Source organism: Dicentrarchus labrax, unplaced genomic scaffold (genome assembly GCF_905237075.1).
Source record: "Dicentrarchus labrax unplaced genomic scaffold, dlabrax2021, whole genome shotgun sequence".
NCBI classification, from domain to species: Eukaryota; Metazoa; Chordata; class Actinopteri; family Moronidae; genus Dicentrarchus; species Dicentrarchus labrax.
Window position 1 is genome coordinate 8,130,819 of NW_026136706.1, and position 25,067 is coordinate 8,155,885.

A 25,067-nucleotide genomic window follows, 5' to 3' on the forward strand; every position below is an offset into this window, starting at 1 on the left:
AAAAATGGAGTAAAATATATTTCCTTTTGAAATGTAGAGGAATAGAAGTATAAAGAAGCAGAAAATTGAAATACTTAAGTAAAGCACAAGTATCTCAAAATTGTACTTCTCACATTACTCTCTCTCTCTCAACGTATCAGACAACAGGCATTAAAACCCACTGCTTTCCTGTCTGTCTGTCTGTCTGTCTGTCTGTCTGACCATCTCCAAGGCAACCAAGTGTAAACCAACAGCAGGAGGCATGCGGGGGGAAAGAAGAAAGGAGAGGAAACACTAGAGCGGAGAGTCTGTTGAAAAGAACCAAAGGTTTGCTTGTCAAATGTCCACAGAAGGTTGGATAAAGCACATGGCTGGATTAATTCATAAGGGAATGTGAAGAAATGACATCATTACAGTAAGTAAAGATAGTTCATTGAAACACTGTATTTCATTGTTGTTAGTCTAAATTTTATGCTTCTGATAGGCAGTGAGGAGCAACACAGACAAATATGAAAAATCAAAAAAGTTCTTTCATAACTTTTTTACGTGTTTATTTATTTGACACTTCAGCCATCTTGACTGCTGCTCTGTTAGTGTTGTCAAACATTAAACCAGAGGGCGTTCAGCCCTTTAAGAGTCATGTCTAGTGGGCACACACACAGGTAGGCGGACTCCTGCACATGTACATGAACACATGTACCCAGTCATTGGTAGAAAAGCTAATTTAATGGATAATGATGTAAATTATGGTGATTCATCAGCAGTAATTATGTGAGAGAATAACTCCTCTGCACTGTCTCTGCTGGGACCAATGGATCATTAGAGACTACATCACAGGGCTAACATCACAGCAATGATCTCACAAACACACAGACTAACTAAGACACCGAGCTGGAAGAGCTAAATCAGATATTTCAGTGCAGTGTTTACAATTATTTGTCATTTTGTCTTCTCATTGGTCTTTTTCCGTCATAACAAAAATTGCTCAAGTCTTATCTGACCTCCTGCTCAGACTCTGCTCTTCTGTCTGGCTGCACTTCACACAGATCTAACTGGGAACCTGTGAACTATGGAGAGAAGTGAGACGTGGGAGAGAAGGAGTGTTGATGAGATGCTGAAAAGAGAGGAGGAAGAGGAGGAGGAAAATGTCCTGGTTGAGAGCCTCAGACAAGAGGTAGAGGGCCAGGAGGAGCTGCAGGTCTCCGACACTGAAGATGAGGAGGGATCCACTCCCCTCATCACTGCCTGTCATAAAGGCATGACTGAGGTATGTTATGTATATGTATGTGAGACAGAGAGTTTGGCATCTGTTGTTGTATAATCATGGATTATAATCTGTTATACTACGTAGCAAATTGGACCTTTTTCACAGCAGCTATTTTGGCATTAAATTGTAGGGTAAACACAGGTGTTTATATAATGAAGGTTCCATTCCATTTAGTGTAGCAGAGCCTTTCCAGAGAGTCAACATGCACAACAGCAGCACCCTCACTCTGTTTGACCCGAATGGAAAGGAACATTAATTAGCATTGTTAGTAAAAGCTGTGTTTACCCTACTATTTCATGTCAAAACAGCTGCTGGGAAAAATATCTAGTGTTCATTGGAAAATTCCTACAGGTGAACATGTTTGTCAGAGGTCCTCCTGCACGACCGGTTGTATTTTTCCTATCAATAACAATACTACCTGTATATGTGCATGAGAGACCCACGTGACCCGATTCTTGCTCCTTACGTAACTCCTCTGCATCCTCTCGGGGAGGTTGTGTTCAAAACAAACATATGACTTACCGGTAAACACCGTGATCCCCCCCCTCCTGTTGTCCCCTGTGGAGTGAGATTAGTCTCACTCCACAGGGGGCATTAAATCACGGCTGATATTTAGCAACACTTTGGTATGAAAAGTGTGCAAAAACCTGCACATTCCCAAGGTATTTCAGAAATAATGGAATAGATGAGGTAAAAATGAGCACCAACGTGTTTTATTGACAGAATTTACACATTTATGAATGAAGAGAATTTATGTAACTTCACAGAATTGTAAAAAATTAAAACTATTTTAATCTATCAAGCCAATCTGACAAAAGTCTACTAACTTTCCTAATTTACTGTTTTACCTGCTGGTGTTGTTAACAGGTAGTACAGCGGCTGCTGAGGGGCGGGGCTGATATGACCCTGTGCAACTACAGTCAGCAGACAGCGCTCCACACAAGCCCTCCTGAGCTCCAGGGGAAAGTGTTGGGGTGGATGTTGAGGCCTCATCTGCCTCCCCAGGCACAGCTGCTGCAGGCTGCCTGGCAGGGAGACCTGCACTCCCTACAGAACCTGCTGGTAAGACTCCCCCACAGATACAGATTATCTGGTAGAGGATTTCCCTAATGAGCAAAGACAACAAAGATTTCCTGTTACAAAAACATTCAATGTTTGTTGGGTAATTGTTTGTAAACCTGCCAAGCAAAGGTTCGGTTGTACTAAAACTGATTTCTGGCATGGATTCCTGACTGACAGTATATATAAACCTCTAAAGAAGAAAAAGTTTTGAGGATTTAATAAAAAAAATTTAAGAATAAAAAAACACAATAACATCAACAACTCACAGACTTCACGAGGCGTTTCTTGACACATTTGAAAATGAAAACGCATTCCTGAGTCTTATTCAGTTCAGGACAACAAACAGGCCTGCCAGTCTCATGATGTCCTTGTGTGACTTTGTGTAACTGGAAATGTGAGACATTTCATCAGGTGCTTTTCATTTAAACAATGAGTTTAATCTAAATGGCAGGCACTATGTGAATAGTGTGTGGGACTGTGTGTTTTCTGTTTATGGCCACCAAATGTATTTACTGCTGTTGCACATGCATTTCTTTGGGTGTTTAAAACTGCTTTTCTCTGCACTTGTTTCACTTGTTGGAAGTGGAGAAAGGTGATGTCATGTATTTCTGGAACAAATCAGGATTTGGGTGTGTGTGTGTGTGTGTGTTCACAGTTATGACATTAAGTTAACATTTTAACTTCCACATTTAAATAGACAACAAACTAAAGCATAGCTATACATAATGCTGGGGGGAATTAAAGGCGAGTTGTCTATGTATATGTGTGCTATATGCTCCCCTGTCTGGGACCTTAACACTTTATACGTTACTCCAAGCTAGTGTGTGATGTATTATTCATGTTTGTTACGTGTGTGTTTGTGTCTGTCGGCGTGTATCAGGCTCAGACAGACGGGGTGGATGTGAACGTGCCTAACAGCGACGGCGTGACAGCTGTGATGCTTGCTGTTAGGGACATTGACCTGTTTGAGGGCATAGTGACACTGTTGCCATGGGAATATAGACCTGTGGAGGTGGTCAAGGAACTGCTGGGACTCTCGGTGTAAGAAACATACACATTCATACACGCATTGATATACTGTATAGGCTATATTTTATATATATATTCTTAAGAGTCACACCTCCTGCAGATGCTAGCTGTCTATTTATGTTGTCTTTTTCAGAGGAGGTTGCATCTTGAATTAAAATACTCTATATTCTGCTTTGTGCTCCAACAAGATTTGAGGTTGGCATCAAGTAACATTACAAAACCAAATGAAATTTGGGAGGCAGAAATAATGTCTACATAGAATAAGTCCCATTTTCCATCCCGTCTTTAAACTTCTCTATCAGTGATCTGCGGGTACGAGACCACAGCGGCTGCTCTGCTCCCCACTACGCTGCAAACATCAACAGCCCTCTGAAGGAGGAGATCATTCACATGCTGGTCGAGGCCCTAAGTCACACAGGTACCATATACACTTACCAACATGACCCTAACACTGAATTTCTGACACTTCAGTCACACCCGGACCAAAGAAGCATATATCAGTCAACATGAGTTAGTCTTTGTTACTCACAGTTTAAAGCTAAATGATGTATCTTTAAACACTGGAGGAAATTACTTTATATAATGTGATTGTCTCATAGTGACAATCACACAGAGAATTATCACCCAACTTAACAGTTACCCTCAGCTCTACAGAGCCTTGTAGCATCTTTCAGCTCATTGTTTTGGTTTTACAGGCAGTGGAAACTTTCTTCTGGAAACTGCAGCAGGCAGCTGTTTCAGTGAAAAGTCTCTGATAAACTGACTGCACATGACCAGTAACTAACAAGTGAACATAGTGGAACATTTAGAAGCTAAATATCCAAATACTTCTCTCAGGAGTTGGGTGGAGACCAAAACAAAGCTAAAAGAAGAGTGAATACATTTGTCTGGTGACCAAAAGTAAGGAAGACACAAAGTCAGTAGGTAACTGTTTGCTGGCAAATGTGGTGCTTTGTTCTAAAGCCCCAAGAGGCTAAAATGAAATAAATCTACGAATGCTGCTTTAAAATTGTGGGAACATTATAATCTTACTTCCAGCTGTTCATGTGATCTGCTTTGGGAAATTAAGGATTATCCAGTTATTTGTAAATTCTCATGTTTCTTCCAAGAAAATACTAATAATCTGATTAGAATTATAGAAGTTTTTGATGAAAAGGATCCTGCACATTATTGTTGCACTATAGCACAGTTTTCCAAGCACTACAGTGCTCTCTTTTGTATGTTCCATACAAAATCTCATGCAAATATGACCTGAAATATCATAAATACCATATGTTGAAAGCAGAGAAACAGAATGTAATACTTTTGTATAACATAATTAATAGCTAGCAATATGCGGCCTTAAGCAACAAATACATTTGCCTCTCTGGTAATTATTTATTATAATAAATTAAATTAACAAATGTTGACTTCAAATAAGTGCTTGTGCTCACATTTGCCCATTTACTCCATACTTATATTATCAGTGATCAGTTTCTTATTAAACTGGGTGTTAAATACAAAGTATGTAGCATATATGCACACGTAGCCACACATCTAAATATAGCTTCCCATTCATGACTTTGTGTAAGCAAACACACTTTTTTCTCTTTCACACACACAGGTACACACACAAACAACATACCAAGTTTATTCATAATCCTGTTTTTCAGAGTAAAACCTCTGCAGTTGCACTCAAAGCCTGCACTTATGTGGGAGGGTATAAGAAAGGCTTGTTTGTGTATGTGTGAGCAACCACGCTGCAAAGAGCCCTCATGAGAGTGTGTGACTCAGTTTGTATCAGGGATGGCGACACAGAAACAAGGTGACACAGGAGAAAGAGGGCAGAAAAAAACGCAGTGAAGGGTGAAACATTATGGTAAATGCTGTTTTCAGGCTTTTAGAACACTTCTAAATCCTCACCTTGTGTAAATAGAACAAAGTCCACAGGTGTGGACACCAAACTCGGATTTGGAGGTTTCTAAATTCCTGACCTGCTCTGGTTGTAACCTGAAGAAACAGCTGTTTCTTCACTTCTTTATGTGTCAATATAGGCAAGTTTTAGAATTATTTCTGATTTTGCGCAGATGCTGCCCCCATGTCCCTCCTAGCCCTCGACAAATACTCATGCCAGGATTTGGATTCAGAGTTTGGAGATTCGGACGTAGAGCTGGACCTTGAGACCCTTTATCCTAATCAGTCGACAGCTGCCTCCCCCACACAGACACCAACCCAGCAACACCACTTTCTACTATACAGCCACACAGGGGTAAGTGATAAATAGCAAGACATTATTGGAGAAAATGCTTTAAAAATGTCCCTTCTGCATCCAGATGTCAAGGCTTTTGTCATTATTTTTCAGAGCTTTGGGAGAGAGGCTGCTTGTATTCAGTAATTGATTGATTGAATTGTCCATATTTTAGGAAGACTAACATGACAGCAACAACAGCCCTATGGTCTACCTTAATGATGATCTACATGTGTGTCTGAGAGCAGAGGGACTGTTACTCTCAAGTAGCCACAAGACACACAGGCAGACTGGCAGTAATAGTCACCCAGAAGACAAATATGTGGAAGCAGTAATTGTTTGTTTAGATAGGCGTGTGTGTGGAGGAGGGGTGCTCTGGGTGGCTGACACTTAGCTGCCATCCTACCGTATTACGAGTGTCCTTGTAGATGGAGCAGAGCAGGGCAGCTGGTTAGCTGAGACAGAAGAGCAGGTGGTTTACGGGGAGAAGCCACAGTATACGGCTCTCAGAGGCCCACTGACAAACTCAACTGTAATGTATGTGTGCATGTGTAGTGTTAAAATAACTAAAAATAAACTTTATATCAAGAGTTTACTTAAAATAAATTTAAAAAAACATTAAAATTGTAATGTTTAAGTTGACTTCCAAACCACCAAAAGAGCTATATCTAAATCTAAAGATTTGCCTCTGCAAAAGCTCGATCATACGTTGGTAACAGTATCATTGAAATCCAACAACTGTAAAATCAGATGTGGTTTGGTAGCAGTATTGAGGTTTTTGTAATCTCTCCTTCCTCTATACTCTGGACAAGCTTTAAGAATATCGAATACATGATGAACTAATGGCATTATTTAGTCTAACTTATTTATTTGGAAAAAGCAGTTTTGTCCTTTTTGTTTCATGAATTTATTCATTCATTCATTACTGGCCACTGAGGTCCATCTGAGCTAACATTGGTTCTGCATGACATCTATCAGCCTCTGTTTTTGACTGGGACATATAATAAAAGAATTGGTCACTTTTGTCCTTTCCAGGAAGTGCTGGAGTCTCCAGGGTACCCCCCTCTATCTGAGAATCATAAAGACCTCAGCCAAGGTAAGGACTCTTTTCAAGGACTCCTGGAGTTTAAGTGGTTTTAGTGGGCTTAGGTGTAGACTATTGATGTATGAAATTAGAGTGAGATTTTTCTTTTTTCTCAGTGGGCTGAAGAGAAAAATATGTGGCATGGGTGCCCTGGATGCTAAAAAGGTCAACATTTTGAACCAATTTTGGCCTTTTACAGTGAAATGGTCAGCTCCCAAATAGGCCATCAGATCAAATCACCTCCTAAAAGGAGGGAGGCGTGACTGGGTGGGAGGGGTCTCTCACACAATACGACCTCTCAGCTGAGAAACCTGCTTGCCCGTCATGAACCTCAGCCACAACAGCATGGCTGAGACATAGAGAGGGTAGATCAGATCACTACAAGTGTGTGTTACAGGGATGATGGACATGTTGAGAATACAGACAGGAAAAACAGAATAAAGGTGTAATAATTGGGTAAACAGACAGTGGAGCTATCTGATTCAATCCTTAAATGTGGTCTCGATATGGGAGCAGAGTGGACCAACAAGCTCAGAAACAGGTAACAACTGTTGTTTTCTCTATGGTGAGCATCAATGTTGTATATGAATATTATTATTGTATACTTTGTATGGGCAGCAGCAGGAGTGTGGTTATCAAGGTACAGTCTAGTGTTATGATGTGGTTTTGAAATGTAGAAATACACAAAATTGGTATCCTGTCAACTGTTAAGGTGCTACCTGAACTTCCTGAACATGAGAGTAACATTGTTCTGTAGCATTTCTGAATTCTCCAGCCCGTAAAGCTGCTTCAAAAACACTGAACTGTTAAGGAAATGCAATGTGAAATCAAGTTTATTTTGTTGCTATTTAGGTTTTGTGGTGATTTTGTTTGTAGTAATGGTGATAGACTTTTCTAAACAGATTTGTTTTAATGTAGACAACAATAAGTGGCTTCTTTGAGTCGATAAATCTGGTATATGTAACTGAGTTTTACATTTGTGTGTAACAGTGGATGTAGGATTGGTGGGTGTAACTGTGCATGTATGTGTGTGTGTGTGTGTGTGTGTGTGTGTGTGTTTGAAGCAGATAAGGGAATCCCCCTCTGTTTCCAAAACGCCATGGAAACGCTGAGAGACATCAGGCAAGCCTACCAGGACACAGGGAGGGGAAGCAGGTGGGAAGAGTGAAATCTCACAAACCTTTACAAACACACACACACACACACACACACACACACACACACACACACACACACACACACACACACACACACACACACACACACATTCTCATATGCACTTTTTCTTAAGGTATAAAGAAGCCCTAATTTACAACTGATGGCACTAAGCTGATAGTATTGACACATGACCACATCAACATCTGTTCATACGTAACCACAAACAGTTGTGCACACACAAACATGTTATGTGCGTACAGTTAACTCTCCATCCCCCCCAACACACAATCACTTGCATAGACAGCACACTCTCCCCGGGCTCGTCAACTGCCCTTTACTTCTACATCAACAGTAGACAAGCAGCCTATCCGGTTACACTCTTGTCCTGTATGCAGGCACCTGTCACTGTGTCCAGAGGACAACCTGTTCTACCCAAACAGGTTAGAAACACAGAAACAGGGGGAGAGAGGGCTTTGGTGAATCAGCCCATTGTCTCTTACATAGAGCTCTCACCACTGAATCAAGTCCAAACTCTCCAAGGAGAATAAAGGTCTTTGTAGCAGGTCTCTAATTTCATAGCATCAGCTTCCAGTAATAGAGAGAGATGGGAGGAAAATGAGGCTTTTGACATTATGTTCACTTCAGCACAGGGCAATAAAACGCATCAGCATTTGTAATTCTTATTGTAGTATTGTTAATGAGAATTTCTCAGTTGGGAAGCCCATACATACACTTTTCTAGTCAAGGGAAAAATTAACCGTGTTTCTGTGTTACTTTTCAGGGGAGGTTTGTTTCTGCCGAGTCTTAGCGACAACCATAGGCGCTGGAGCCACCTGGATCCTGCTCCATCATCTGGTTTGCTGAGTACCAGGACCTCCTGTCTGCCTGTGCCCCCCAGACACAGGTACGTAATGTAGCTGGACTCATCGTTACCCTGCTTGTCACTATGCCATATAAAGAGGGTGAAAAATGTGTCAGTCTCTTTTGACTGGTGAAACAAAGAAGAATCTGACTTTACTGTCACAGCACTCCTTAATTCTTTCTTATCAAATAAAAGGAAAACAAAGATGTCTGAGTGACTGTAAACCACATATTGTGGATCTGAACCAAGATTTCAAGTTCAAAGGTTTAGGGTTTGGTTACACTTTTACTCCCTCTGCACACCTTTTTCTTTGGCTTGAAAAAGGTGTGCAGAGGGAGTAAAAGTGTAACCAAACCCCACGTCTCCTATTCTCTTATTGTGGCGAGAATGAGACACAAGTAATAAAGTCAAAAGTAATTATTAATCAAAAGGAATTACTGAGCTATTAATATTTGATCAACAATGTTTAAAAACAGCTATATTATATGCATTTATTGCTAGGGAGCAGTGGAAATCCTACTGCCGTTCCATATCATGATAATTACACTTTATTGTATTCAGAAAACACAATACATCTGTAGCACTCACACAAAATCTTTAAAAATCTGATTTTTATTTGTCCTTCACAGACAGAGAACAAGAAGTGTGGTTGTTGCCTCCCCATCCTCCCCCGGCCTGCTGTCTGTGGCTGAATCCAGCCAGCTCAGCCAATCAGCCCCCAGCATCATGGAACCACAACTGTGTTCAAACACTATGATCCAGGCCAGGGCACACATCCAGACCCGTATGTAAATGTTCAACTCAAGTGTCTAAGCCTCAGAGTAATTTTTAGATCAGAGGAGGAATTTAATTTCCATCGTACATGTTATAAATATTATAAAAAGGAAACTGTTGTATATAATATATAAATACCTATATTGAGATTGATTGTATGAATTTTGAATTGTGGTTTAATGTATTTAAAATCAGGCCAGGTATCAGGCAAGTATTTTTATTTGCTGTTGATACTTGTCCATGTTGTTTTAAACGTATGATCTCTTCCTGTCTGTAGGACTGGGTTCTCAAGACACTGGAAATGAACAAAAGGTGATCCTTCTTGTATCAGCTTTACCTATTTGTATATCTATAATTATATTCCCTTTCCTTTTCATTCATATAATAGTTTTGCTACCTCACTCATAAACATTGCATTACTGTCAATGTTCTTGTTCTCTGCAGCTCTCGCAGGGTCTCTTGCATCCCAGAACACCCAAGCTGTTGGCACCAATAGACAGCAGGCCCAGGGACATTGGGGCTCTGCCAGTACTAAAGCACCACGTTCCCCTGAAGCCCATTAGTGGTAGCCCCCTTTGCTCCAGGACCCGGCTGAGGAGAGAGAGGCTGTCCCGGGGCAGCCCACACACTGGCCCTCTGACCACTAAGGGTGGCAGTGAGGAGAGTGGATCCAGCAGCAGCCAGAGTTCCATTGATTTGGAGGATGAGGAGGAGGAAGACGAGAGGGATATGCATGAGAGAGCCACAGGAGAAAACCATTTGAAGTTTGTTGGAGACAGGTTGTTACAGCATTCAAATGATGTGAGCTCCACCGAGGCTGATTTGGTTGGGGAGACAAGGCGGCATTTTAATGTTCAGTCGAGGATCAGTCACATTCCACCGATCCATAAATCAGCAAATAACCTGGATGGAGAGCCTATCAATCACACAAGTGACCTTCTCATCACTGAAAAAGCTATAAACTCTCACTGTGAAGTCAAAGGCACCACAAAAGAGCCTGTTGACAGTCAGTCCTTTATGAAATGTAATGATGCACAACAAGGAGACGGTTCGAATCCTACTAAAGACAAAGTGGACAATGAAATACCTATCACATCAAAGTCTAAGGAGGAAAAGAATAATGTGGGCGAAAGCACAGAGCCTGAAAACGGGGTTAGCCAAGGGACATTTAATATGAATAATTACCTGTGTGATGCTATTGAATCCTCTGAAGGAAATTACAGACATTACCTGCAGCATATAAAACAGACAGAAAGAACAATGAAGGATTCCTGGTATGAAGAAACCCGGGTAGATAACCCAGTCCCTCATAGAAAGGATATAAAGTTAAATACTAGTACTGCTGAGAAGAGAACTGAGTTATTTACTTCAGCTGTAAACCGTCCCCAGTCAGACATGAAGGAGAGAGACGAGAAGGTGTTGAAAGTGTTAAAGCCTATCCGGAGCAAGGAGAGACGAACCAGCATTTGTATGACTATTCAAACGAACCAGCAGTCCTTGCTAGCGCACAAAGACAGAAGCATCCTAAATCGGAACAAGTCCAAAAGCAATCTGAAGTACTCCTCACTTTCCACACAAGTTAAAGATAAAACCAGGAAAAACCCTGAGCTAGTAATTAGTGGAGAGACAGTCACAAAAGTAAAACCAAAGCTTAAATCTGTTAAAAGTGCTCATTGCAACACTGGCACCCCATCTCCACGAAAGAAGGTGAGCGATCATGCACAAAGCAAAAGAGCAAATCCTGACAAGTTGAGCAGCAACAGTGTTCAACAGCACTCACCGGCAAGGGAGCTGAAGAGCACCCGGCAGTTGAAGAGACCCGGTCTTACAGGGACACCAAGGTCTAAATCTGCTGTGGACTTCATCACTTACAAAGACATGTTTCAGCAGATACAGAGTGGGGAGGAAGGACCAGCCATCTATGAGATGTTTGCTGGTCCTATCTTCGATAACCTCCGAGTTTCCAGCTCTTGTGAGAAAGTGAAGGACAGACAAGTGCAGTCAGCTAAAGTCAAACACAGACCATTGAAACAAGCACAGAGTAAGCTGAGGAGAAGTCCAGGGGAGAGAATGGTGGTTTCAGCTAAAAGCAAACCAAGACTTGCATCCTCTAGGGTGAAACATAACCTCACACCTGTATCAAAGAAGGGCCCACACAAAATTAAGGATGTGGACTCGCACAAAGAGACTGAGTTAGTTCTCTCCAATGATGTTGACACTAATCGTACAAGTGCTCATGAAAAGACTGATGATCATTTGTTATCTATCATAGAGGAGGCTCTGTCTAGATACGGGTCTGAAACATTAAAATCTGATAACAAAACACTGACTAAGGCAGCAACTTCATCTCATCTTGAAGACTACAGTCACACACAAAAAAATGACAATTCATCAATAGGAAACCCAAACCGACCGGTTCCTGAGTCTGCGTTATCTCAAAGCCCCCAACAGCCAAAGATCAACACTTGGACGTCTTCTAGCAGCAGAAGCCAAACCATTATGTCACCAGTTTACCAGAGGTTTCTGGATGAGGTGGGGGAAGGGCCACTTACAGATGACCTGCTGCAATGTCTGGCTGAGGAGCTGATCTCACTGGACGAGAGGGATGTATCCATAGGCCCCTGTCCTGAGAACCTGGAACCAAGCAAAGAGGATTACAACAGAGAATACAATCCGGTAACAGGAAGAAATACATTTCCTGAGGTAAACTATTGTCATTATAACAATTTAATATGGCCATGATTAGGAGTGATTTGGAACAGTGCATATTCAAATACTATCTCCACTCATTCAATTATGTTCTTTTAATAACTAAACTACTAAATTGACACTTTATATTATATATTATATTTCAGCCTTCCTTTGAAATATAGTTAATAGTTACAAAACAAACAAAACAGTAAAGTGCACTTTTCCACATGCACAGTGAATTGTTCAGGGTTTTGTTGATGTGTACAGGGACATGTACATTAGAAGCCCCTTTAAAGGACCAGTGTGTAGGATTCAGTGGCATCTAGTGGTGAAGTTGCAAATTGCAACCATTTGAATAAAGCTCAGCCTTCCAAACTTGTAGGAGAAGCTATGTTGGCCATGAAACTAACAAAAAATGTGAAGGCCCTATCTAGAGCCAATGGTTGGTTAAGGTCTACATGATGAAACAAGCGGTACCAGTTTAACACTGTTATATTATTTTGGCATGTAGTGGAACAGGTGTTTCTCCAAGTCAAGATAACCCTGGCGAGGGCCTGGAAACATATGGTTATGGCACAATTTTCTTACAATCTCTTGCAAAGAATGTTATGACGTTCAAATGTAGCCTACTAATCTATTAAAAATCAATTTAACATTTTTAATAAACTAATTCAACACCTTAAACCTGGGAAACCAGATTATCCTGATCCACTAAAGCGTCAAAGACCTAGTTGTTTATTTTGTTGTATTTTATCGTAGGTTGGTTCAACATACAGTGCTGCTTTGCTTGGCTCTGGGTTGGTTGTAGATGACACCATCACATGGACAAAGGGGGAAGTACTCGGCAGGGGAGCCTATGGGACAGTAAGTATACTCATTTAGAATAACACAGTAAAGCTAATAACACAGATTACAGTTGTTTGAAGCTTTCATGGTCATCTAGTCATACAGCAATGCACTCTATATCAGTTTTACACCAAATCATTATGCATATAGTAGCAGATATTGATGCTCAACAAACCCTGGAAATCACTGCTGCCTTCTCACCAGGTGTACTGTGGCCTGACAAGTCAGGGCCAGCTGATAGCGGTGAAACAGGTGACCCTGGATACCTCTGACCCTGACGCTGCAAAGAAGGAATACAGTCGCCTGCAGGGGGAGGTGGAGCTGCTTAAAACCCTTAGACACAGCAACATTGTGGGCTTCCTGGGGACCTCACTTTATCAGCATATGGTTTCCATCTTCATGGAATACATCCCTGGAGGATCCATCGCTAGCATCCTGCACAGGTTAGGTTGATTCAAAACTGCTTGATAACTTACCAAATATCTGTTGAAACATTCAGCTTTATGATTGCCTCATTTGTGACAAAAGATCAGAGCAGGGTCAATAAATGGTCTTTACTAACCTTTAACACACATTGTGCCTTTTAATGCCTCAGGTTTGGTCCTTTACCAGAGCGTGTGTTGGCTCTGTACACCCAGCAGATCTTGGAAGGGGTGGACTACCTTCACCTGAACAGGGTGATACACCGTGACTTGAAGGGAAACAACGTCATGCTGATGCCCACTGGCGTTATCAAGCTCATAGACTTTGGTTGTGCACGCCGCCTCAGCTGCCTGAACCACACTTCTAGCAACAGTGGAGATCTGCTCAAGTCTGTCCATGGCACGCCATACTGGATGGCACCAGAGGTAGATATAGATTCTATTGATTTCATTAGTCAGTTGGCCTTATAATTTAATCTTGTCTGACTCTTAGCATCTTTTCCTCTCCTTAGGTTATCAATGAGACAGGATATGGCAGGAAGTCAGATATATGGAGTGTGGGTTGCACAGTGTTTGAGATGGCCACAGGAAAACCACCACTGGCACACATGGACAAGATGGCTGCCCTGTTCTACATTGGGGCACGAAGAGGGTTGATGCCCTCTTTACCAGATGTATTTTCGGATAACGCCAAGGATTTTGTGAAAATCTGCTTGACAAGGTGAGACCTGTTGACCTAATTCAGTGCATGCTTTTCTATTTATAGACATGTTTTGGAAAAAGTTCCCTTATTTTCATTCATTTTCAGTGACCAGAGACTACGGCCATCTGCAGACCAGCTGCTGAAGCATTCGTTCATCCTATCCCAAAATGAGACCGGAGTGAACTCTTAGGAAACACAGAAAAAGAACTGCTGTGGTCACCCAGAGGGACTGTGTGGTTAACAAGGAGTTACACAAAACAGAATATTTTTTAGTTCAATGGGACATTAAATGATTTAATTCAGATTGGTGATTCATATTCAAGTATATTTTGTGACCCTTTAAGGGCCTGCCACCTTTCCCCCAGGGATGCATCAGTAGTGTGTTTGGGAACATGGGGCAGTAGGCTTATGTCCCAGACTATCACCAAGAAGAAACTGAAGAAAGGAACTGTGAGAAGCACTTTTATACATTTCACTTGTTACATTTGGTACATTAATAGAACCTATAAAATGTGAAGAGATAGATGCCAGATTTTTGTTACTGACTTTGGGTATTTCCTATAGCAATTTTATAAATGTGCCAATCTTATTCACATCTTAAATTTATGTGTACAGTGTAACTCCAGGTGTTTGTGCTGTGTGACGTTTTAGTTTTGATAAAAATGTGCCTAATACATATTGCAGCACCATCACATTTTAACATAGATTATAAGCTCATTTTTATAACCTACATTTGTCGGTGCTGTTAGCTTTCCTCTGATGAGTTATTGAGGAATCAGTGTGTAAAATCATGGTTGAAGAGACATGCCACTGAACTTTGCATCAATATAAGCTACTGCACAAGCCTGTCTCCTCATATTCAAATTAGTAATTTCTTTATACTTAGTAACATGTATATATGCATAATACAATGACGGCAACAACCAGTTTATAAAGTGTCAGGGTAGTGGCAACTTTAAAGTTTATTTGCAATATTGAAATGAAAATAAAAAAAGATTGTAAGGAGTGGCTTACGCTCACTTGTCCACAACAGCTTTTGTTCTGTGCCCACAAATCTAAATAACTAATGAGGTTACCAACCATCCAGCTTCAGTCTTAATGTGTAATTTAAAAATAAACAAGTAACCAAGTCAAGAACAGAGGGGATTTGAGAACAATATAGAGTTTAATGTAGGAAACTAATGTAAAGATGTGCCTGGACAGGTACATGGCTGCAAATGTAAATTCAACCAATTTGATGGACATCAGTGACAAAACTCATTAGGGACGTCCACATCGCAGAATGATACTGGCGTTATCCAGCAGGTCATGTTGCATATGGCCAGTTGGTCACTGTTCTGACAAGTGTTTCTGGGATGTAACGGAGCCAAAAGTTGTTTTTTGTGTGGTTGATTCAATAATACTTGTAATATGTACTCCCTTTATGAGCTGACATCTAAGGGCTACAGCTTCATGTCATGAAATTATGTCTGATGCACTTCAAAGTAAAAAGAGTTATGTAAACTTTAATAGCACACTACGACTATCTTTGTCAGTTTTTCTTCTTTTTGAGGCACAACCTTTGGCATCCAGCTTAAGGTCTACTTGGAGGTCCAAAAAAGATAATTTTTGGTAAAAATTGCATCGCTCTGATGTGATAAGTAGGTGTTGGATGTGCCAGTGTTACCAAGGGCATCAACTGATGTTTCCTGTGATGGAAAAGCACAGTACAGCACCCTCTTTAGGAAGGCTGTAAGAAGCACACACCACTGGAATGCAGCAATCATTCACCCAATGATGCCCAATCCATGATCAACAAAATAAGTCTTTTATAGGTATTATAGTTATCTTGTTATACTTACAAGCAGCTCCAAACCTGAGTAGTCATGGTATAGCTTTTTTTTCTTCTAACATACAAAAACGTATGTACATTTATCTCCACTTTCTGTAAACAGCAAGTACGCGTTCTCCTTTGAAATCCCTTTGATGATTGAAACATGCAAATTATACGCACAGTACTTAAGTATAAAAAGAAATCAAGACAAGAAAGTAATTGAGGAGATGAAACTTTACACCTAAAAAAAAAAATATGCATCCATCAACAGTACTAAATGGAATGCCAGCAAACATAACTTTAACTCATCTCCAGCTGGCCACTGGCTTCCTCCATACAACCGCAGAAATGTGATTCAATTAAATTGCTCATTAAAAAAAAAAAAAAAAAGGAAGAGAAGAAAGTGCACCTTCCATGCCTTTATAGTACTTACTAATACTTTTTTTCCCATATGGAGATCTGAAATATAAGGAGCACCACCTCATGAAAACACCCACACCCACCTTCGCACATTCCTAGACTCATTTGAGGAGGGAGGAGAACCAAGCAGCAATTAAACACTAACAGAAGACGGGACTGAGCATCAAAACCCAGAGATCTGACAGTCAGGAAGCATAATTTTTCATCTTTTTGTCTCTCAGAAACTGAGAAGTCCAACAATACTTTTCATTTTTTTGCAGATACATTTTTCTGCCTTTCAGTAAAGGGTTTATCATCACAAAGTTATTTTCCTAGGGCACTTAACAGGGAGGTGAGCATAGTCTTCAAAGTCTGTCGGTAGTTTGTTGTCATTTCCATGTGCAGACCATGGCTGCAGAGTGGTGGACTCAGTGTCTCTGCTCTCCCACTTCATGTGGCGATTCACTAGGAGGAGGGTACTGCTGAGAGGTCCGCAGCCCACCTGGGTGTGACAGGAGGGGAGGAGGAGAAACAAGAATAAGGAGGAGGAGGGGGGAGGGGGGAGGTTAGCCTTAGAGCTGCAAGCCAGACGAGACACACTGCAGTACAGGAGAGGAGCAAGGAGGAAAAAAGGGGAAAGAAAAAGATGTAGTACCTGCAGCACCAGTGCCACCCTTGGAGATTTTGCTCACTTTCGAGCAAGAAGTGGAGAATGAGGAGGAAGGGTGGTGGTTGTGGCTGGCCTCGGGGTACACCCTCTTGCGCGACGAGGATGAAGACAAAGAGGTGGATCCAGGAGGAGCGAGCGCAGTCCCATCCATGCTGACCAGTCCTGGAGGACCCCGTAGCAGGCCTCCTGGGCCCTCTGGGCCTCCTCGTCCATTCCCGCTGTGTGCGTGAGGGTGACTGTGCTTGTGGTGGCGATGGAGGTTGTGGTCTGCTCCACGATGTTGCTTCTCCTTGCTGACAAGAGGGCTGGAATGTTTACTCTTGTTGTTGTTGTCATCTGATGAGCTGTGGCGATCTGATGAAGAAACTTTTATCTTCATCTTAAGCTCATCTTTGCTTGATTGTCCACTTTTATCCAACTGGGAGCTTCCACCAGACCCAGGAACAGCCAGGCGGAGTTTAAGTGAGCCTTTGTCCCGTTTGTCACTGTGATGACGTCTATCTTGCCCTGAAGCTGAGGAGGAAGGAACTTTAATTTTCATTGGGGAGGCAGTGGTTTGGTGGGGCTGTGAATGTTTTCTATGGTCTACTTGGCTCGTAAAGGATGGTGCATAGGTAGAAGAGGAGGAAGACGACATATCCCCCCTTACATCGCAATCCATTACTCCTCCGTGCTGTCCCTGACTACGTTTCTGGCCAGAGACAGCCAGCTCTGCAGCATGTTTCTCTCTGTATTTGTCCAGAGATAGCTTCTGAGCTGGAGTAGGTTGTGGTGCAGGAGGCTGAGCTGGTGGAAGGTAAGCAGACTGAGGTGGTGGCTGATGCTTGCCAACCCCGCTCACAGCAGTTCCTTTTTGTTCCTGTTTGATAGGGCTGAAGCCTGTTTTGTCAGTCCTGTATACTGGCGCATGCTGAAGCAAAGTGGAGGTCTGCAAGGACAGTGTGGGCTCTTGGAGGGGGATGCTGAGTGGTTCCTGTTTTATACAGGCGGAAGGGTAGCCTGTTAGGCCCTGGTTGCCCTGGGGCCACTCACTGTGGCTAGCTGGATTGTATGTGCCAGCCAAGCTGTCCAGTGACAGGGATGCAGTGAAGGAGGCGCCTGCTTTGGAAAAACTTGGGTTGGAGGATGAGAGTCCAGAGAGGGAGGCGTCGCCTTGATCTTGGAGCATGGAAGGCCCAGCAAAGGAGTTGTCCGTCAACTGACTGTTCTCAGTCTTTGGCTTTTTGGCAGCTTGTGTTGCCTAAAGGGTAGAAAGATTTATGATGCCGTTTAGAACTTGAGTTTAGTAGAGTGTAGCAGGATTTCTGTTAATATTTGTGATTTTAACACCACCAATATTGCCATGTGGTTGTTTGCCAAACTGGGATCTAAGTCTATAGTTCTAGTACTACCCACTTAAGCTTCCTGCTGGTTTAAATATGACAGTGCTTTGTTGAGACAATCTACTTTAATACATCTTGCGCTAATCAAAATAAAAACGACACGCCTCAAGACAGCACCGTATCCTACCCTCCAATTGCGTATCCTTTTTAATCGGCTGGGCGTCTTCTCCAGAATCTGCAGAAACTCGTGGGTCAACTCTATAAAAACAAGACATGAATATTGTTATCAAAAAGCCTCAAATTCTGTTGCTAAAATAACACAATGCAACCTCTTTTCTAAAATAAAAAATGTGAATTCTATGACCCCAAATAAACATGGTTACAAAACAGAGCATATAGAAAACCTCACTGAATAGATATCAAGGAAACTGTAAATGAATTCACTGTAATCAATTATGGAAACACACAAATTTATTCTCACCATCAAGCAGCTCGAGAGTGACAGAGTTGTCGACGTACTCCCACCAGTGTTTTCCGTCAGTGGACACTGGGATCTCCCAGTTGGACCACTTGCATGCCAGGTGGATGCACACACAAGCGATCACTGTGGGCTTGTACTGGAGGCAGAAGGTAGTGAGGTGTAGACTGCGTAGTGTGTGAAGGCATGTGCAAGTGTGTGTAAGAAAGAGTGAATATTTTACATATGTGAGGTGTTTGTAGGTATGTGAGTAAGTTGATTCAGGCAAGGCGTTCGTCACGATCGGTTCCACATGTGGGAGAAGAGAAAGAGAAAAAAACAAGAGGGAGCAGACCGCTTTAATTTAGGCAAAAGATAAGTTATTATATGATTGTGCTGATACATTGATCGGTCTGATAATCTATGAGCTTCTTATTTTCAAACTCGGGTCACAATACAGATGACATTGCTAATAACTTTATGATTCATGTGACTTAATGTAAGAATATAATTCCCTGTGTTCTTTAAAGTAACCATTGAATTGTGTTATGTAACAATGATTCATGTTTCAAGGCTGGTGTAAAAGCTGGGACATCATAACAAAAATGAAAGAGGTGGGGAGGGGGCCACGTGTAGCCTGCCAATTGTGAAACACTGAACCCATGTGACCGTTGCATCATTGTACTCGATTCTCTTTCTTGGACTGTGCTGAAAGGGATAAACCTAGTGAGCCCTGAAGTGTACGCATGGTCTCAATACTGAGAACCTTCCTAAATTAAATCTAATACAACAAACGCCTGTGACTCAAGGATAAAACCATTTCATAAAGTGTAACATTGTTCTACAGTGGATTGCAGGAGTGAAGAGTAATGCAAGGTTATATCACAATTATACAGCACAACATATTCAGATAACATCAAAAGCAATACATAAAAATAGACAAATGCCCACCATCCAAATACTTAAAGCTAAAATATAGACACAAACTGCCACTAAAAACACCAAAGGCTGATTATTTGCTGTCAAGTTCACCTATGATGAGTCCCAAAGAATAATTAACAGCACATAAGCACCATGCTTGTTTTTTAGGATGGAAACTGGTTCCCCACAACCATTTAACTAGACCTATGAACCAAGAATATACAATTGTGATGTCAATGCATAAAAGTTAGTAAATCAACACCACTTTTCTAACAATATGTCTCAACATAAAACGAACTGGCCGTAACTTCGTACTGCTGCATTTTAAAACACATTTGGTCAGAGCTGGATGGTAAACTTGTACCGTGAGCACAAGACAAGAGCAATGTCTGGAGTCTGGTCTGCAAGATTACGGCGGCATTGAACAACGCTATCAGTCACAGCCAACACTTACAAGCATTTGGCTAATGGCAACATTTCAAAACCAGCTCAGATGGACGTATGTGTCTAAAATCAATTAGGAACATGTCCTGTTTACAAAATTAAACTAAAGAGTATTGAGCTATTTTAAGAACATTCATTGGCGCTCACAGTCAGCCTCCAGACATTAACTGGTTTTAAGTTACTGAAGACAATTAAATTAATACGAATTCCTCTTTTACCACCGTCTACTATTAAGAAACCCTTTAAGGACCCAGTTTTCGTATTACTAGACATGTCTAGAAGAAGATTTTAGAATAAATCATAATCACCAAATGCATTCAGATCAGTATGAGATGCGCTCATACATATATTACATATTGTGCAGGTCCTTAATGGGTCGCAATTAAGTTTTTTCTCTAGTCACATCTTTTACATGAGCTACATGTATGAAAGAATGTTGTAGAAGAGCGAGAAAAAAAAATCTATATATTTCAGACAAGCAAATATTGTAAAAGATGAAAAATATTTGAGATAATGCATTTTGAACAAATGGATATGAAAAAGAACATTATAAAAATGAATTTGCGGTACTTACCGGAAGGACCTCTACGAGAAATGTTTACATCTGTGAAATCTTTAGCTGCTATTCAGGCTACCAAAGTGTCTTTCTTTTAGACTTATGCACTTTTTCGCAACCGAACAAACATGTGGGTTTCAAGCGCACCACTACACTTCACATCTTGCATTCAACCCATCTGTGCCAACACATGGTCCCTTGTACAATACACCGCACTGCGACTGGGGCCGGTAACGCTACAAGCCACCCTGTCCCGCTCCCTTTGAACAAGGGAGGGGAGCTGAGGGGAGGAGGCAAGCATCCCAACAACCACCAGCGCAAGTAGGGCCCGTTGGACACTGATAGGGTACCCTGCATTACAGGAAGCTATGGTGTGCAGTCAAAGTGCAACAAAGGAGGGGCAGGATAACAACCTGTTGGTAGCCATGAAATAGGAAGTCTGTGCCAGATCCTTGCTTGCTGTAAGAGAGACAGAAAAGAGAAAACAGGGAAGGGGAAAGGGGATTACCATTTCTGCAAGAGCAAAAGGATTTTATTATCATTAGGCCCGGAGCTGGATATTTATCTATTTTTAGATTATTTTTAATGCACTGATTAAGCCAAGGCCAAGACTGAAAACAACACTCACTGTTCATTTTGGAAACTTCCATTAAGCTCTGTGATTATTACATATTAAGCCTGAAAATAGAGCTAATTATAGAGATAATTCAATATGTACTTAAAGCATTACTGTACCATGATCACATTATGCTGTAATTTTACAAATACTCAGTTTGGCAAAACTAATAATTCCAACCAAATTAAAACACAACTGAAGGCTTTGTTTAACAATGAAACAAAGTTAACTGCACTGCACATCAATCAAATTAAATTTAAACATGGGTTTTGTGTAAATTTATACAATATTCTGATATATATCCATATCCAAAATTGACTCTTCTTAATCACTGAAGCACTGCCTTCAAACATATGACCTGTGTATAATAAAACGGCTGAATTTCATTTACTTTTGTGCACCTGTTATTGTACCAGCTGGCTCACTGTCACACTTGAATAGAGCAGAGCCATTGTTAATGTGTAGGTTAAAAGACAAGTGTGTTTCCTCCCAGTTCTAGTTCTGTGATCACACGAGATACACAATGCCAATGCCATCCACGTCCACTGATTTGACACTGTCAAAACAGAATGAAATGGCAAACGGCCAAAGGGAAAACAATTAAAATTCAGTCTTGGACTTGGCTTAATAAGTTTCAGTAAATGATGTTGTTTAAGTGCTATGCCATACAATAAACTCAGGTCATCAAAAGAGCAAGGTGTGTGGGTCATGTATCCATTAAAATCAGCAAGGTTTTCACCCCCCTCCCCACCCACATCTGAGGTGGGACAAACAAGAGTAGAGGGCACAAAGAGCAAAGAAGGAAGCCTCTACCTCGCACTAGCTGGGAACATTTCACCACATCAGTGTGTGGGTGATCAATAGTAATTTCAAAGCCTGGAACAAAATACATGACAGGTGAGATCAACACAGACACAGTTGGGAGGTGACATGTCATTTTACGATTAAACAAACACATCTAGCGCTCCATTTTAAGGCAGTTCAGATTGTAGTATGGTATCTATGTATTCAATATGATTAGTGGAACTTGATGGTCAATTCATATTTACATGGAACAAATTAAGTGCAACCAAATCGGCTCTGACCACATTCACTTACTTGGACAGCACACATTCCTCGGTATTGAATGTAATCAATAAGTAATCACAAATTGTAGCCATAAAATGTTGCACAGCAGAGAAATCAGATACAACTTAAAAGTCTTGTCAATACCATGTTCCGTGATTAATGTCGGCAATGATAGAATGACATGTCACCTTTACATGATTCATTGAAAATATGCACATGACAAGATACCAATACAGCAGCTGATAAAACATTGTACTCAACAGGCTGTGATGAATAAATTAAACAGTGACCAATAGCATTACTCCCACAGTGATAACGATAAGCCAAAGATAATGACTATGATGAACAAAACGCTATCTCTCTCTCTCTCAAGTCATCCATTCCAGTCACCACTACTTACCCAGGGTCTGCAGCACTATGGATTCAAGTATCACCAGCTCTTGAGCTTGCTGGAGGTATGCCTGAAGTTTGATAGACAGTCATTACAACACAAATGTAATGAGTCTATAAATCTGTCCCCCCTAACAATTTCAAATGGCCAAAACTCCAAACAATTAGGCTAATTTTACTATTCATAAAAGCCTTGTTGGGTGTAACAGTCCCTTTCAATTTGGCACAGAAGACCAGGACCACTGAGAGAACTGGAAACTCAAGACGTAGAGCAGGAAAAAGAAAAATGTCAACCATTAAAATATGCAGGGCTTTCTGAACTTACATTGCTTTTTGTGTCTAGAGGTGGTTCTTGGGGATTTAGGCAAGCATGCGCAACCTTGATCACATGTTCGAGTTTCCGAGGTTGCTCTTCCACTTTAGCGGCCAAGAATAAGGTGGTTGGAGATATTATCTGCACAAGAGCATCGAGACATTTTAATACAAACCCTTACCAACACTTCCCTCACATTACAGATCACAAGCTTTCATGTCCAACACCAGTACAATGCAACGGGATACTTACATTCCTGTGGAATTTGGTGAAGGAGTGGTGCATATAAAATCTATGCATGTAAACGATGGCTGTATTTATTGTTAATTGAGAGCTGGAGGGTGGGTCAAGGAACATTTTTAACATTTCACTTTGCGTTAATATCACACCAGAGCTTCAGCTACGCCACTACCAAACACAGACACCATCCCGCAGAAGTAGTAGCACTGAGCAACTCTCTGCAAACTGACTGAAATGTGTAAAAGGTGGTCTCTCTCTCTAACCAGAGAGGGTTGAATCCCTTTTATGTTAGAGGACGAGGAGCTATCGACAGCTGCAAACTCGCCTATAAATGGCCTTTTTGGACGGCTAGCTCCTTTAGCGCATGGCGGAAGATGAAACTATGATTCGGCGATTTCCAGGTTAAGATTTCGATAGTTTTAATAGTATTTCGACGAATAAAAAAAAAAAAACACAACGTTTTGAAAAGCAGCACTTTTTCTCCCGCCCTGTCCCCAGCCCGAGCAGTGAGTTTCAGAAGGAGCTGGCGGTAACGGGGCCCGCTCCGTCGGGCAGCGTTAGCGCCATTAGCCCGGTTCACGGTTCTAGTTTGTTTACAAAGGATACACGTTGAGTCTCTGGCCCATGTCTTGGATCAGATTCGCCGCTTGTTGCCGGTAGGAGAGCTCTCGGTCTGGCTCTACTCCACATCGGTGGGACGGCGTGCTTTCGAGCTGCTCCCGGGTGAAAAACCATTTCGACGAAGATCCCCGGCACGCCGCCATTGCTCTCCAACGTCTGGGCAGCGAGAAAGCGGACGTGACGTCGGTGTCGCGCAGGAAAACACCTCTTCTTCGTTGGTGCGCTGTGATTGGTTGTGTTTGATATTTACAATATTTATATAAAATATATATATATATATATTATTTTTTATATTTGAAACATGGATTTACCTTTCATTAGTTTTTATTCATTTATTCATATTTTACAAGACGCTGCGTTTAGTTTAGGTTGTTTAATAGACTTTATTTATTGTATTTATTATATTTATTGACATACTCTAGATCCAGTGTTGGTGTCAAGGGCCAGCCGCCCTGTGGTTTGCTTTATTTTTATTATATATGTTATATATTTGTATTCATATTTTACGTTATTACGTTATTATTATCTTGCTTTCAGTCTTACCAATAGTCCTGTCGCACATCCGCCATGTTTCATTCTCTTTTGCTGACATCTAAATTTCCCTCCAGAGATTAATAAAGGTGTATCTTATCTTATTTCCAATTAAAAGAGGGCATAGCCCATTAACACGCAATAATACATGATTAACTACACCATAGTTCACACAACTTATACAGCACAGGACCTTCACAGAATATTGTTTCGGTTTAGATATTTTATTCCTGTGTATATTTGGGAAGTGGGGAAATAAATTGAATTTAAACGGTATTAAAGAGGTATTCAGTTAAAGGTGGTAAAGACCTATGCTTTATTTTTTGTAGTGTTCCATTCCTCTTCAGTAGAAAAGAAATGCTTCCTCTCTATGAGCAATGAGCATCGGGTTCCTTGCATAACTCGTTCTTTGAAGTAGAGCACATATTGGTGAAGCTTTTAAGCAATTTGAGTCTCTTCATTGTTGAGGGATCACATTAACAGGAAAGAGCTGTTGGGGACTATATTTAGAAAGACAACTGGAGTGACCTGCATATGTGTCCTTTGTAATAGTAGGACTGACTGCAAATGTTTCTCTAAAAACACTGAGTGAAAAAAGTCCT

General features: G+C 41.2%; 2 protein-coding genes across 8 annotated transcripts; one reads left to right on the forward strand and one right to left on the reverse strand.

Annotated features, from left to right (window-relative positions):
- The first annotated feature begins 228 nt into the window (after positions 1–228).
- On the forward strand, positions 229–15,613 carry map3k19 (mitogen-activated protein kinase kinase kinase 19). 3 transcript variants are annotated; one of them, XM_051404850.1, is made up of 17 exons: positions 229–394; positions 1,026–1,246; positions 2,114–2,308; positions 3,189–3,349; positions 3,640–3,755; positions 5,404–5,585; positions 6,600–6,660; positions 7,713–7,803; positions 8,588–8,710; positions 9,298–9,452; positions 9,720–9,754; positions 9,887–12,145; positions 12,893–12,997; positions 13,184–13,422; positions 13,575–13,827; positions 13,914–14,122; positions 14,210–15,613. In XM_051404850.1, exons 2-17 carry the CDS (start codon positions 1,049–1,051, stop codon positions 14,292–14,294), a joined length of 4,467 nt encoding a protein of 1,488 aa, XP_051260810.1. In that variant the 5' UTR covers positions 229–394; positions 1,026–1,048; the 3' UTR covers positions 14,295–15,613. The 3 variants fall into 3 exon arrangements, with proteins under 3 accessions (XP_051260810.1, XP_051260812.1, XP_051260811.1); XM_051404851.1 differs by lacking the exon at positions 229–394 and adding an exon at positions 809–896; XM_051404852.1 differs by lacking the exon at positions 229–394 and having other exon boundaries at positions 799–1,246; positions 7,716–7,803.
- On the reverse strand, positions 15,032–24,103 carry ccnt2a (cyclin T2a). Of its 5 annotated transcripts, XM_051404856.1 has the most exons (10): positions 23,920–24,103; positions 23,326–23,407; positions 23,086–23,214; positions 22,771–22,831; positions 22,116–22,178; positions 21,100–21,145; positions 18,790–18,953; positions 18,496–18,566; positions 16,972–18,226; positions 15,032–16,818 (listed from the first exon to the last, which is right to left on the reverse strand). In XM_051404856.1, exons 1-10 carry the CDS (start codon positions 24,075–24,077, stop codon positions 16,745–16,747), a joined length of 2,103 nt encoding a protein of 700 aa, XP_051260816.1. In that variant the 5' UTR covers positions 24,078–24,103; the 3' UTR covers positions 15,032–16,744. The 5 variants fall into 5 exon arrangements, 4 of the variants coding, with proteins under 4 accessions (XP_051260816.1, XP_051260815.1, XP_051260817.1 ...); XM_051404855.1 differs by having other exon boundaries at positions 15,032–18,226; XR_007885288.1 differs by lacking the exons at positions 15,032–16,818; positions 16,972–18,226; positions 18,496–18,566 and having other exon boundaries at positions 18,807–18,953; positions 20,705–21,145.
- Between the last annotated feature and the right edge of the window lie 964 nt (positions 24,104–25,067).